The 15,865-nt window shown below is 42.2% G+C and overlaps 1 protein-coding gene across 2 annotated transcripts in view; it reads right to left on the bottom strand.

The window, feature by feature from the left end:
• HDAC10 (histone deacetylase 10) overlaps positions 1–15,865 on the bottom strand; it is a 298,704-nt gene that overhangs the window by 181,671 nt on the left and 101,168 nt on the right. For both annotated transcript variants that reach the window (XM_069229661.1, XM_069229660.1), the window contains one exon: positions 9,967–10,101. In XM_069229661.1, the coding sequence (XP_069085762.1) occupies positions 9,967–10,101 (135 nt within the window). The remainder of the gene's footprint in view (positions 1–9,966; positions 10,102–15,865) is intronic.

The following is a 15,865-nucleotide window of genomic DNA, read 5'->3' on the forward strand; positions in this document are numbered from 1 at the left end:
GGACAAAAACAGACACAACAGCAGAGAACTCTTCAGCATCGTCAAGGAGTTCTCCAACCCCAGCGCCAACGCCGTCACGCCCTCACAGGATTTGTGCGAATCCCTCGCCACTTTCTTCCATCGCAAGATTAGCGATCTCCACGACAGCTTCGGACACCAGACCCAACCAAACACCACCGAACCGGCATCCACGGCCATCACCCTCAACAACTGGACCCACATCAACACGGAAGAAACCAAATCCATCATGAACTCTATCCACTCCGGCGCCCCTTCGGACCCCTGCCCGCACTTCATCTTTAACAAAGCCGACGACATCATCGCCCCGCACCTCCAGACCGTCATCAACTCTTCTTTTTCTTCTGCTACCTTCCCCGAATGCTGGAAACACGCCGAAGTCAACGCCCTACTAAAGAAACCTACGGCTGACCCGAGCGACCTGAAAAACTTCCGCCCCATCTCTCTTCTGCCTTTCCCAGCCAAAGTAATAGAGAAGACCGTCAACAAACAGCTGACCATCTTCCTGGAAGACAACAACCTGCTCGACCCCTCACAAACCGGATTCCGAACCAACCACAGCACTGAAACCGCCCTCATCTCAGTCACTGACGACATCAGAACCCTGATGGACAACGGTGAAACAGTCGCCCTCATTCTGCTCGACCTCTCGGCTGCCTTTGACACCGTCTGTCACCGCACCCTAATCACCCGCCTCCGCTCCACCGGGATCCAAGGCCAGGCCCTGGACTGGATCGCCTCCTTCCTCGCAAACTGTTCCCAAAGAGTTTACCTCCCTACGTTTCGCTCAGAACCCACCGAGATCATCTGCGGCGTACCCCATGGCTCATCACTCAGCCCGACACTCTTCAATGTCTACATGAGCCCCCTCGCCAACATCGTACGCAAGCACGACATCATCATCACCTCCTACGCCGACGACACCCAACTTATACTCTCCCTCACCAAGGACCCCGCCAGCGCCAAGACCAACCTACAAGAGGGTATGAAGGACGTCGCAGATTGGATGAGGCTCAGCCGCCTAAAGCTGAACTCTGAAAAAACGGAAGTCCTCATCCTCGGCAACCCCCCGTTCGCCTGGGACGACTCCTGGTGGCCCACGGCCCTCGGCACCGCACCGACCCCCACAGACCACGCCCGCAACCTCGGCTTCATCTTGGACCCTCTTCTCACCATGACCAAGCAAGTCAACGCCGTGTCCTCCGCCTGCTTCCTCACCCTCCGCATGCTCCGCAAGATCTTCCACTGGATCCCCGCCGACACCAGAAAAACCGTGACCCACGCCCTCGTCACGAGCCGCCTGGACTACGGCAACACCCTCTACGCCGGGACCACAGCCAAACTCCAAAATCGCCTGCAACGCATTCAAAACGCCTCGGCCCGCCTCATCCTTGACATACCCCGCAGCAGCCACATCTCCGCACACCTGAGACACCTGCATTGGCTACCAGTCAGCAAAAGGATCACCTTCCGACTTCTCACCCACGCACACAAAGCCCTCCACGACAAGGGACCGGAATACCTCAACAGACGCCTCAGCTTCTACGTCCCCACCCGCCTCCTCCGCTCCTCTGGCCTCGCACTCGCTGCTGTCCCTCGCATCCGCCGCTCCACGGCGGGTGGGAGATCTTTCTCCTTCCTGGCGGCCAAGACCTGGAACTCCCTCCCCACCAGCCTCAGGACCACCCAGGACCACTCTGCTTTCCGGAGACTCCTAAAGACCTGGCTGTTCGAGCAGCGATAACCCCCCCTTTTTCCCCTAGCGCCTTGAGACCCGCACGGGTGAGTAGCGCGCTTTATAAATGTTAATGATTTGATTTGATCAATGAACAGCTCAGGGAGATGGGACAAATAGAATGTTCAAATCCATAGGGGGAGAGGGATGGGCTGGTCTCTTGCAGGCTTTGGCCCACGGATGCTTCAGAGGTGGGCATTATCAACAACACTCAGGGTGTCCAGTGCGGCCCTGGCACAGTGGACGTTTGAAGGCGACCATAGAGAGCAGTTGTGGGGAGGGAGGAATTAGTGCATTTGTCAGCTTATTGGTCATACAATCTATGTGGTAAACAAGGAACTGTGATGGTATTGTATGCTATGTTAAAATGCAATAAAAAATATATGATAACAAAAGTACCTTAGAGTGCTCTAAGACGCCAATGGACAGTTCACCAAATCAAATGGAAGATATCAACATGAAGGGCAATGCCTTTTCAGTAGCTTTGGGAGCCTTGCACATGAAAGTGAAGGACCCAATGCTAACCCCATTATTACAAGCTGCTAAATGAAAAGATCCTTCCTAGGTTAACTTCCAGGAGCGTGGTAGGGATATCAACATCTTGGAGAAAAGAATATTGAAAATCTTTAGGAGTATTTTCAAACTACCATCATATATGTCCCTTGCTCAGATCAGATTGTAATTTGGCCCCATGAAGTAATCCTTGGCCTGGCAGGCAACCTTTGTGAAGTGCTGCTACAATTTCAAAGCAGCCACCAAGGATACTGTAAGTCATCATCTCTGGCTTGAAATACAAGGGAGGGCTCGATCTCCAGGAACAGTCTACTTAACTCCAGCCATAACCAATTTGGACCTTTCTTCATAATGGGATTTAGCAGTAAGCAGGGCCGAATTCAAAAGAAAATCAAAATTAAGCACTGAAACGCTTCCACTCCTGGAGGATAAATCTGCATTTGCAAAGCAAAGTCACAGATGGCTAACCCTAATAACATTAGAAAGATTAAGCCCCAGTGTTACCTAGGAGAGCTTTATAATAATTTGATAATAGAAAAGTTCTTAAAATACAGGCTGGGAGTCCTGCCCGTATTGTAGCATGCCCTCCCCCCACCATGGAAAAGAACAGAAGGGCAGGACGATTGCAGGCTATGTGTCCGGTGGATCGAAGATATGGTCCATGTGCTGTGTTCATGCTAAGTCACCCTGGCAGACCTATGGGCAACAGGAAGATGAAATTCAACCATCACGGGATCAGGGATTGCAGAAAAGTGGTAGTAGCCAGTTTTAATCCTAAAGATCCTTGACTGAACTGCGCAGTGGTACAATACCTCCAGAAGGTAGAGAGGAAGGTGTTGGCCCTAGAACCAAAAATATAAACCAGAGCCAAAGGGACTTTGAATCAGAATTAACCCTGCAAGATCGAATGTCAAACTGGGAGTTAAGCATGCAGCAAGTTGTACTTTCAAAACCCGCTTGGCGATTCCAATATAACTGAGACTAGGTGCAAAATTATAAATGATAAGTATGGCATGGTTCCTTCTACTGATACTTGATGAATCACGCCGGGAGGTCAATGCACTGAAATACTTTCCTATGAATCAAACGCGGCAAGCGTTGCTATTACAAAGAAGGAAATAGACATTGTTACATCTGTCTAGTCCTAGGCAAGGTCTGGCAACATTGTGTGAAGAGAGGCATAATGGGCTGAGACAATGTCGACATTGTAACGCCTCTCCGTACTTGGGGGCAGCACTCGTTGGAATTTATGAGCTCTGATGCCGAGTATGCATCTCAATAGTCTGCAGCAGATGGCATGTAGGCACAAACCCACTTTCACCATAACATGACTGGCTGTGCCAGTTGGATATAATGCACTAAAACACTTTGTGACCATTGAACTGTATAATGTTAGTGTTAATACTTTTATAAAGAACCTTTTTTTAACCAAGCTTAGCGAGGCATACTACAGTCTTCCTAGGTTCTTAATACATATCTCAGACGGCATTGTTCCAGAAACATTTTAGTGTTGTATTAGAGGTTTTCGTGAGATATTTGTTTTAAATAAGTTTGCAAGGGATTTTATTAAATCAAGCAAATAAACGAATTACACATGAAGTTAGTCCCACATAGACCACCCTAAAAACACACTATCAACCATGATTAATGAATGAAGTACCATCATAAAAGCCCTTTGGACTTTTCAAGAGGTAAAAAACTAAGATTTAAACGTCACTGCTATATAATGCAACACAACACAGTTGAAATGTATTATTTAAATGATATCAATTTAGAACGGGGAGAATAGTGAAATAATTTTGAAGAGACGATTAACTCACTGTACAGAATGGAAAGGAAATTAAATCTTCAATAGGGAAAGGAACACAGCTTGAAAAATATAACGGACTGAATGGTGCAAAAGTATACAGGGCAAACATTAGTGGAAATGTTGGGAATTATGTCTCCCATGTAGGTACAATGATCTTGGGAGTTTTGTCTCATCCTTTGGTCCAAAGGGCTGACAATCTTTAACAGGGTTGCTGTATCCATATGGATCTCCCTGCTATGGTCCATGACCAAGTGTCTGCAGTTTGATGCCTGTTGCCTAGTGTACATATTCTACTGTTGTGTAGCCATTTTAGTTACAGCTTCATACACGTTATTTTCGCAAACTAAGCCTGCTGCTGTGCACTTTAACCCAGATATATTTTATTCAGCTTCGTTTTATTATTTTAACAATAGCCACATTTGCGGTCTTGTTTTATTTTCTCTATCTAGCTGTTCTTTGCCTAGGCCAGCATTGTGTTCTTAAACAAGACATTTCTTTCACTCTGTCCTTTTCTCAAGGCTGCAGTAAGATAGAATGCCGGCAAAAGTGGTATCCTTTGTCTCCAATGTACACAGAAATATATACACTCTAACGTGGGGATCCTTTCTTGGAACATCAGCTGTTTTACTATAAAAACACTATTTTGACACATGTACGTTACAGGGAGATTCCAGCCAGATGACCACCACTGTATGCTGATTGCTTCCCTGCAGCTGCTTATGTAGACTACAGGCCTCTTGCTCAGTTATGAGAGATGATGTCTTCCCAGGGGAACCTGAAGGGCAGAATTAGAGGTTAACATGCTGTGCTCTAACATAGCATAGGTAGGAGCTATTTTTAATGATTTTAGTGACAATATGGTAGTGTTATTTTTATGTTTCACTCTCCTTGTCACAATTTTAATCCTGTCATGCTTCATCGTACTAGTTATTGGCAATACATGCTTTATGATCTAAGATGCAGTTACTTCAATAAAACCTTATTGAACTGAACTCTGTGTCTGAATGTCCTTGCATATGTGAGATTAATGTAAATGAGAGAAACAGAGGAGATCTGAGTGACCACGATTTCCCTGAGGAGTCATTTGTGTCATGCGCTCGTGCCAAATCAACCCTGCTCTGGGCTGGAGATGAGTTAGCCGGAGCAAAGCCGGATTAGGCCGACAGGTGTCACCTCTAGTGGGTTCAGACTCAGTCCCCCACAGTGCAGGTGATTCTGCCGCCAGAATCCAGTAATCTCTTTAGGATAATGAAGACTTCGCAACACTACTACCTTTGGGTTTAAATTTGTGTTTCAGTGTCCCCATGCTATCGTATTCTTCTCAGGGTTCAGCTACTAATTTTCAGTTATAAGTGTGGGCCTCTGCACAGAAAGGTTACTGCAGCAGTGCTCCAGTCTTTCTATCCTGGGGTTCTTACTTGGGCATTTGTATCTACTGTCTGCATTTCAGTCTCCCTGCCCCCAATGTCCACACCAAAATTCACTCATCCCAGTGCTTGAGTGTATACAGCATCCTAATTGGTGCGCTAACCCCATATTCAGTGCTTCCCAGTAACATCTTATCTGCTTTGCAACTGAGGAGGTGATTTAGGGAGTTTTAATTTTTTCCTTTTTTTCCAAAGACATGCCCTTTTACCCTTTGATGAGTTAGCAATCCTCTTCAAAATAATCAAAGTGCACTTGTGCCCACCTACTGGGCTTTTAAAATGTCTGTGCACTTGCCTTAATTACCTTGCAATCTTAATTTTGTGACTACTGTACTACGCTCTGAGGCCAGTTAAGAGACTGCCAACGGTCGGATGAATGCATGTTATTGTTGTTATTTTTTAGATAGACTTCTGGTCTTGAGTAAGACCAACATACCCTCATACCTGTGTTGCAAAATTTTCGTTCTAATGAAAAGCGTGGCCAATACGCAGCACAGAAACACTCCTGCACCCTCTACAGTACTCCAGGGACTTAAATGCTATAAAACGTGGGCTGAAGGGTAAGATAGTAGGAGCAGAACCATTAACAAAGTTAGCACGGTGTATGTTTGATTGAGCGACAATCTTGTGCTTCAAACCAAAACTGGTGCGTGACAGCAAAGTATTAGCTCACACGATCTCTGTCCTTCTCCAGGTCCCATCTTGTTGAATGGGGAAACATCCATATTACCCTCATAACAGCCAAAGAATGTTCCTTTATCTCCAAATACCCGAGTTTGCCTGGGTTCAGATGTAGTTTCCGCAGTAAAGGATTTGGCATCCAATAGGTGAAAATGGTGATGCGTCAACCTGACTGTCTGTGGGGTTGTGCTCATGGGGAGAGTGGAGTTCTGGAATCTGTTGGAACTGTGTTAGTTGTTGTATCACTTTCTACCAAAGCCCCACTGTGGAGTGCACTTGTTTTGGCTCCAATATATGAACCACGCTTGATGCCTTCTTATCACTTGTAAGGTTCTCATACAGCAAATGTATCAGAAAATCAGCAGGGCATGCAAACTCAAATTGCTCCAGCAATACTTTTCAGCTAAAAAGTATTGAAGGACTGATTTTTTATTTATCTCAAGACTGCAGCCTTTGATGTCATTTCCCCGTCCCTCTTGATAGGTCGCTTCGGCTTCTAGGGATGAAAGGCTCAGCACTAAAACTAGCAAAAGCCCTTTTTTAAAGATAGATCTCGGACTGTGACCATCAATCAATTCATGTCAGATTCCATCAGCCTGCCATCTGGGGTTCCTCAGGAATCTTCCCTGAGCCCAACCTTCTACAATCTATGCATATTCCCACTAGCAAAATTGATCCAGACATTTGGACTACAGGCACTTTCATATGCCAATGATACTCAAATATTTGTCTATATTACAAAAGACAATGAGTCTGTTTCAGCCAACTTCAACAATTGTATGAAGATGGTCACTACGTGGATGAGAAAAAACTGTCTAAAATTAAATGGAGACAAGACAAAGGTCTTATTTTTTGGCAATCAACCATCTATGTGGAATAATAACTGGTGGCCAGAGATGCTGGGATCAATATTAATCCTGGCTTAGTCGGCAAAAAGTGTGGGTGTGTTTGTGACAAAAATGTGGCATATGACTGGCAGGTTATTCACACCTGTCATTAGGATCCTCCATAAAGTTTTTCCATCCATTCCAATATCGGTCCGTAAACAATTGGTATTGGCTCTAATATTGTCCAGGCTTGACTACTGCAATACGCTTTATCTTGGCATTAAAACATTCGGCCTTAGCCAAGCTGTCCAAAATGCGGCTGCAAGAATGTTACCAGACATTTCTAAGTACCAGTCAGTCTCAGCGGAACTAATCAAGCTGCATCAGTTACCAGGAAAAAAACACATCATGTTCAAACCTTGGTACATTGCTCACAAGGTTCTACATAGATTAGGTACAGAAGCTATGAGAACTATGTTCCAGTGGTACATCCCTACCAGAACTTCATTTGGCATATCAAAATCTAGTAGTAGTCCCCAAATTATGGAAGGCAAGATGTGGGGACTTCTCAGTGGCCACAGCTGTAATGAAACTCTCTTACATGTCATGTTTCTATCTGGGATATCTATACATCCTTCAGAAAAGCACTGAAAACGTGGCTCTTCACATTATAAACCCAAAAACATTGAACAGAGAATCCGCTATTTTCTTTTCTCATCTGAACTAACAAGTCTTTGGTGCCTCAACACCCTTGGGTATTTGTGGGCTTCTATAAAATCTAATTCACTTCATTTCAAGTCTAAGCTAGAACCATAAACCTAGCTGTTTTATACCCAGTACCATCTATTTCTTAAAGATTCAAGAGGGAGTGCAAAGATAATAGGATCAGACAAACCAAAGTAACTTGTATTGTGCCTAAGCCTAGATGATTTCAAGGTGCTGTCTCTTTGGTGGTTTTAGCTCAACCCCAAGAACTGGGAAAAGATGGAAAACCCTTATCTCAGACCTTACTCAGTACCTGAAACATTACAAAACCAAATGTGACCACCCCTAAACACTACAGACTTATCAACAAGAAAACCTATCTTACCCTCAACTTTGCAGTTCCAATTCAAAAGGGCCCTCTACGGCCACAGATTGGCTCTAGACCTGATGGAAGCCACACCCACATTATTTTACATCGCGCTCTATCATAATGGAAAGATGTTGTTACAATCAAACCACATTTGGCTTCCTGATTTTAACTACTATTCAAATCATTTAAAGATACCACTACTGCAAACAGAAAACACCCCTACTCTGACCATGTATGTTAGGAGCTTTTGCAGTGCACAGATCAACAAACTGAAGTGCTACCTTCAGAGGAAGAGGACCAGAGACAAAGTTTAAAAAAAATATCCTGAAGGGAAAGAGAAAGGAACAACGGATCCAGCACCTGGAACCACCTATTATATTAGTCATGTTAGCTTCCTCTTCATCAAGAAAATTGATAAATAAATGTTTCAATACGAGTGCAGGACACTAAAAGAACATTGGGTCCCTCTGCTCCCGCTGCTTCTGATCGGCCTCCCCAGGAAACCAAATAAGAGCGTATTAACCCAGACCTCAATCTGGAATGAATTCACTTGCTGGGTGATAGTGGAAAAGAAGATAAAGACTTTATATGTTTTCCTACACTCGCCATAATATCCTGTCGCAACTGCAGAAGAACAGCGGCGAGTCAATGCCTTTTGGGTGCGAGTAACTTTAGGGGTCACTTTTCAAAAGCTTCTTCAAGCATAAGGCTTAGTCTTACCAGAGGGGTATGAGAAGTCTACACAGATTCTTGCTATTGCTAATTATGTAGCAAAAAAAAAAAAAAAAAAAATTCTCATTTTGAGGAACAAGAACTATTTATGGTTTGTAAATTTTATTATTGCGGGCTGATTTAAACACATGCAAGTGATCATAAAAACAGCCTTCATTAAGGACTGATTATTATGTTGTCCAAATTAAAGTTACTACCACGCCTGGAAAAAGTTGATTTGAATGCATGTACAAATCATGCACGATTCTCAAAAGGATGAGAGCATGCAACCTGCGAACACAGAACAATGCACAGTGTGGCCTGGTGGTCGCTACGATTGCGTATTTTATGCTAACGTAATTTCAAATCGGTGTGAAAAAAGTGAGCATTTCCAATACAAAGTTTGGTTACCATTCTATTAAGCTTTTGAGCACTGATAAGCAGGTGTGTTTTCACAATTCTCTCGACACCTAAGGTACAACTAAATGGTCCTCACCTAACAGGTGCAGAAAATGGAGCAATACATGCACTACTTACAAAATGTGTAGAAGAGTGAGGCATGTGTGCTAAGGATATTCATTTGTAAGTAGATAAGTTTACAGAAATGAATATGAAAATTCATAATTTTCCTAAACCTAGACTTTTCCCCTGTACACATGCGTACAACAGGCAAAGGTTGAGTAAAGAAAAAAGCTTAGGTCACCAGTATATGCGACTCCCATGCAGTGCTGCCCGTATGTTATCTCACAAGTGCACTTTAAAATGAGGAGGAGCACATTATCTACCCAAAAGATTGTGAACTACATACGTGCATTGATGTAGATGATGTAGTAGAGGTGTCTAAATCTAAACCTTTGTGAGAAAGTGTCACAGGGAATTTTATAGTCCACAAGCTGACTTTGGTTCCATTTCAACCGACTCAATGTAGTTGTGGGTCCACCATATGTTTTACTCCACAAAGAGGCAATTAGTACTGCTTTACAATTATTTTACTTTTAAATTGTAGAGAGACTGGTGTACTGCTAAAAACTTTAATATATGAAAATATAAAAAAATGCTAACAAGCCAAATAAATCTGCGCAGATAAAAAAAAACTGGGGCTGCAAATCTCTGCGGATGCAAACAAGGAAACAATACAAAGCGACAGAAAAGAATCACAGATGCAGTACCTGTGAACCAAGGTGATCTCTTCTTCGGTCGCCTCCCTGACCGGTACCTCGACACATCGCTCTACGAGGCTGTAATGTTTGAGCTGATCATAAGACACTGACAACCGCTCAGGAACTTCAATTGCACACTCTGGGCTAGAAACAAAATGAAGCCAATAAGTTTTGATATGGAAAATGTTTTCAAAGAGACTGAGATTTTGATAAACAACAGCATAAATAACAATCAGAAACTGGTCAAAGTGTTATGTTGGTGGTAGAAACCGGAAGTTATCTAAAGGAGGAATTTACACAATGATCTTCAAACAATATACTTTGTAAACTAATCACCATTCTCGCTTTCTGTGCATTGAACATCACAGAATGAAGCACAGTGTACCATGTAGCAAGGCTGATACATGAAAACTGAAAAAAATATCAAGTTTGACTGATCCTTGGATTATCTGATTGTCTGAAGAAGTAGAGGTAAACATTTCAACCCAGAGTTAGGGAACACTAAGGTGGGATAAGTACCGTGGCATGCATGTCTGGGTGTACACCAGTCCAACAGCTTGACGGGACGCACCACCCAGACTCAACAGTTTACAACTCATATCCAAAGTTCTCCCCATGACAGACAGTGTACTATACTAAGTCTATGTAGCACACAAACTCTAGGCTTTGCTGCTAATTCTCAGAGAGCTAAAGGGTCTCTGAGTTAACTAGTCTAACAGTGGCAACCTGGCCAAACTTCAGGACTACGTCTGCAAAAGGTGATGAGAATGAAAAAAGTATACATATTTCAGGATACCCCTAAAGGTCAATACCTTAATGGGATGAAAAAAGGCGAATTCACAAATAAGTACACGTTACATGGAAAACTAAACAGCAGTAACTCGCCCAGAAGATATTACAGAAGTGAAGTGATTAGAAAGGGTTAAATCCTATGGTGGAAGAAATACTGTTCAGGGATGTGTCTAAGTGACTGTAGAAACCTTTAGATAGAGTAATCCGTGGGATGGCGCACTGAACACAGCTGAATAGGGGTCGTTACTTTCTATGCTTTACATCTGGATTTATTACATTGCAGTACGTACATCAGGAGTACCATTACAATGGAGTGTTTACACCAGGAGTGCACATGTGTCTATGTATGTGTATATATATATATATATATATATATATATATATATATATATATATATATATATATATATATATATATAATAGATAATAATTAGAATACAAATATTAGGAATAACCATAATCATAGCACTAACAATCAGACTTTATATAATAATTATTTTGAATTAGTTTAAGTATGACATTGCTGAATGCTAAAAAGCCATTACCCTTCCCTGAATTCTAAACATCCCAGAAACCCATTATGAAAAAAACAAATTGCTGAACCCTAAACAGAATCTTAAAACTGTATACCCAAACACTGCTTCAAACTCTAAAACCCCCTTTAACCCTGAACCCGTTCCTACCCTTGAGCTTTCAAAAAACTAAATAATCCAAAACATTACCCATCTGTGAACCCAAAACAATCCCATTACCACACATCTAAAAGAACACATCCCTAAACCCCCCCAAAAAAACTTAAAACCGCTCCAAAACCCTAAAATTCCTATGCCCACTCTCAACCCTGAATCCTAAAAACCCATTACACCCCACAACTCTACCCATCCCTGAATTGTAGAACTCCATTACGAGCTACAATCAGATGGTAACAGGGTAAGTAACATGAACTGTTTGTAGCACGTGCTGCTGTAAATCACATGCTCTGCATAGACTGAGAAGCAGTATACTCATATAAAGCAGTGGCTAGTGCGCAGGTGATGTTTATGTTCGGAATTAAGTTTTAAATACTGTTTAGCCAATTAAAGCCTCTTGAAAGGCTTGAATGTCTACACAATAGAACTTAGTGATCGTGTATGGTGTTGACAATACAGCAACTTTGCAGATATCTGCTACTGTTATGCTTCTTAAGAAGGCCATAGTCATCCCTTATTGCTAATGGAATGTGTCTTGGGCCCTGCATGTATGCCGTGTATGTAGCCTTAGCATAGCATGTTTATATACACTTAACTATCCATCTTGCAATATCCCCCTTGGAAATGGGGATCCCTGAATAAGGCTTTGCAAAGCAACAAACTGTTGCTTTACCTTGTTTTGCAGATTGATGTTGTGCTGTCAGAGTACATTAATGTTATCTTGACATTTAAAGGATGTAATGACCTATCTGCCGCTATCTCAGAGTTTGGGGCAAATACAGACAAAATGGTCTGGTTGCCCTAGAAAGGGCAGACCACCTTTGTAGAAATCTCAGGATTGTCCTCGGGACAGCACCATATTTATTGACCGGAAAAATGGGTTCTAATTCACTAAAACTCCTCAGAAAGGGAAATGCAACATTGCAAATAGGAAGGCTACCTTCCATTACAGAAACTGCATGCCATAGTAATGCAAGTTCAAACGGAGGACCCGCAAGTATTGTGAGCACAACATTTAGGTCCCACTTAGGGCAGGTGGGATTGTTTTAGTCCCACCATAAAGGTTTTAACATCAGGTATTGTTATTAAAGAAAGGTATTTCCTATTTTTCATGTAGGCGGCTACAGTTCTAAATGTAGCTAAATAGAAGTGTATGCTAATCCAGCTTTATGAAGGTGGAGCAGGTAATAATAATTTCCATTGATGCCTTACGAAGTGTTACACACGTTTCCATTTTGCGGCATACCATGCCTGTGTGATCAACTTGCATCTCTCATACAAGATATGCATACTCTCCTGTGGAAGGTTTAAGTAACCAAAATAAGAGGTGCAAGATTGCTAGGTCATTTCTTTGAAGTTTGGATGTCTGAAGTAACACACTGATGCTGAGTCAGAAGGTCTGGTCTCCCGAGTAACATTTTATGTGGATGAATAGAAATTACTAGAAGCATCGAACATCATGGCACTCTCACCAATGTTTGGGTGACCAGGATGAGAGTCGTGTATATCTGATGCATTTTCCTCACTAGTATGGAATCCGAGGCAGTTGAGTAAAAGCGTACAAACGTATCCCTGATCAGTTCTTCCACAGTGCATTGCCCACAGACTGTGGGTTCGGGTACCTGTAGGTGAAGGTTGGGCATTTTGCGTTTGACAGTAGCAAACAAAATGAGCTGTAGGTGTGCCCCATAACTGACAATATTGCTCAAGTACTTGGGGATTTATCACCCATTCATGTACATTTTGATGCTTTCTGCTTATCAAGTCTGCGAAGTACTTTTCCACCCCAAGCAGGATGAGGTTGTGAATAGCCCAGTGCCAGATTGTCGGAGCTAGGTCTGACGGCTAAGGAGAGCGAGTCCCCCTGTTTTTGAAAAGAGTACATGGCAGTTGTATTCTTCCTCTTTACTAGGGCTGTATACCCTTAATGAGCATTTAAAGTGCTCTGAATACCAACCAAATCGCTGTCAGTTTTAGGTAACTGATATGACAATACTGTTGTTTCAGCATCCAGACACCTTAAACAGTCATGTGACAGAGAAGCGCTGCCCATCCCAAGAGTGATCCTAATGGATGCTACAAAAGCATATATCCAATAAATTGAACAATCCTGACTCTATAACCATAGTCACATGCCCTCAACCCTGACCAGGGGGAGTATGTCAATCCTAAAATACAAAGAAGAGTCCAAAACATTACAACACACAGAAAAATCAAAGGAACAGAATTCAAAATTGTATTGAAATTCGGCAGCATATATATCTACATGATTTACATTTCATAGTTGCTCCATTGTGTGACATATAAGAGCATAACGGCGTGCTCATGCATACGTGAAGGAAAAGGGGGAAAAAACGTAATGTCCATTCCATGAATTGGAAACACTATGATATTAATCCTGTCTGACAGTCTTCCCTTGGGATCAATCATTAGCCATTCTTAATGTGTGGATACAATGTATGAGTCCATATAATCTCTTCGTGGAACATATAGTCAGTCCAGGCTTTAAAGATAGGATGTTGTCAACGTTTCAACCCTAAACATTGGAGGACAATTATAACCTTGCAGACTGGTCTTCATCAGGACAGCAGGCCAGGCCCAGCGGCCAGCCACCCGCCATGCATAGCCAAAGAATGTGCGCCGCAGGGTAAGATCAATGCAAGGTAATTAAATTTTACTTAACGGAAAAAAAAGAAAAAAACTAGAAATTCACTGACAAAACCAAAGGTTACAGAGACAGTATAGTAAGGAAACAGAATTAAAAAAAAACCTTTGAAATTCACTAAAAAAAACAAAGGTTACTGGGACATTATAGTTGGGTTCATATTTACACACACAAAACCATAGAAATCCAGCAGTTATAGTTATACTTATCTGAAAAACCATAACTCGTGCCAGAAAGTAACTTTAGACCACAAGTTATAGTTTCTTAGCATAAGTATAACTATAACTGGTGGGGCAGGAAGTTGACTGCCAGTGGAGGATTGGCCAGGCCCTTCGTACAATCCCATGCCACGCACGGTCATGAACATCTTACTTTATGTTAAAAGAAAACTTGGAAATTCATTGAAATAAGAGAGGTTAAAGTAACGTTATAGTTGGGTATGGTAATATTATCTTACACTGCATTAAAATAACCTTAACAATTCACTAAAAACAACAAAGGTTAGAGAGACATTATCATTGGGTGAAAACATTAGTTAAAACATACAATTTTAAGCAAAGAAAACCACTAAATTTCACAAGTTATAAATATCTCAAGTAACTATGACTCATGCCCTCGCCATGCAATGCTAATTACACCACGTATTACATTCACTCATGACATGTTCTATGAAGTTATTGATAACATTTGAAAAGACAGCATTGATAGCAACACTGCATGATGGGAGAGAGAGTTATAGTTACTTTAGGAAAAGAGTTATAGTTACTTGAGATGGCTACAACTGATGAATTTCAGTGGTGTTGGTAATTTAAAATGGTATGTTTTAAGTGCCATTTTCACCTAACCATAATGTCCATAATTACACCATAATAAGGTTTTTCAGTGAACTTTCCTGGCCAAGAACCTCTTTATGAACATGGCAATTAGGCTCCTGCAGACAGACGTGACACATGATTCCTATGTTGAGGAATGACAGGTGAATAATGGCTGCTCTGATCAGTTCTGGGTCTGGCCAGCTGTTAGACCTGTCAGCTTGTGGTGTGGTTTTCCCTATTTTTTTTGCATCTGACCTCCTGTTTTGATCCTGTGCTGAATTTCGCTGTTGCTGGCTTTAAGACTCTGGGCACTTTACCACTGCTGACCAGTGAAAGTGCAAGTGCTCTCTATCTATAATGGTATTGGTAATTGGTTTATCCATGATTGGCAAATTTGATTCAATTGTAAGTCCCTAGTATAATGCAACACATGTGCCCAGGGTCCGTAAATCAAATTCTATTAATGGGCCTGCAGCACTGATTGTGCCACCCACATAAGTCGTCCTGTAAAATGTCTCAGACCTGCCACTGCAGTGTCTGTGTGTGCAGTATTAACTGCCAGATTGACCTGGCAAGTGCACCCACTTGCCAGGTCTAACCTTCCCTTTCACTACACACAAGTCACCCTCGAGACAGCCCAGTGGGCAGGGTGCACTGTATTTAAAAGGTAGGAAATGTACTGGTGTGTTGTACATGTCCTGATAAGGAAATACTGCTAAATACGGTTTTCACTATTGCCACGCCTATCTCTCCAATAGGGTAACATCGGGGTTGCCTTGAAATATCTTTTAAGTGTAATTTTCCATTGGGAGCAGATAGAGATATGGAGTTCTGGGTCTCTGAACTCACACTTTAAAAATACATCTTTTGGTGAAGTTGGTTTTTAAATTCTAAGTTTGAAAGTGCCACTTGAAAAAAAAAATGGGCATTTTCTTGCTCAACAGTTC

Source organism: Pleurodeles waltl, chromosome 4_1, assembly GCF_031143425.1.
Source record: "Pleurodeles waltl isolate 20211129_DDA chromosome 4_1, aPleWal1.hap1.20221129, whole genome shotgun sequence".
Lineage (NCBI taxonomy): Eukaryota > Metazoa > Chordata > Amphibia > Caudata > Salamandridae > Pleurodeles > Pleurodeles waltl.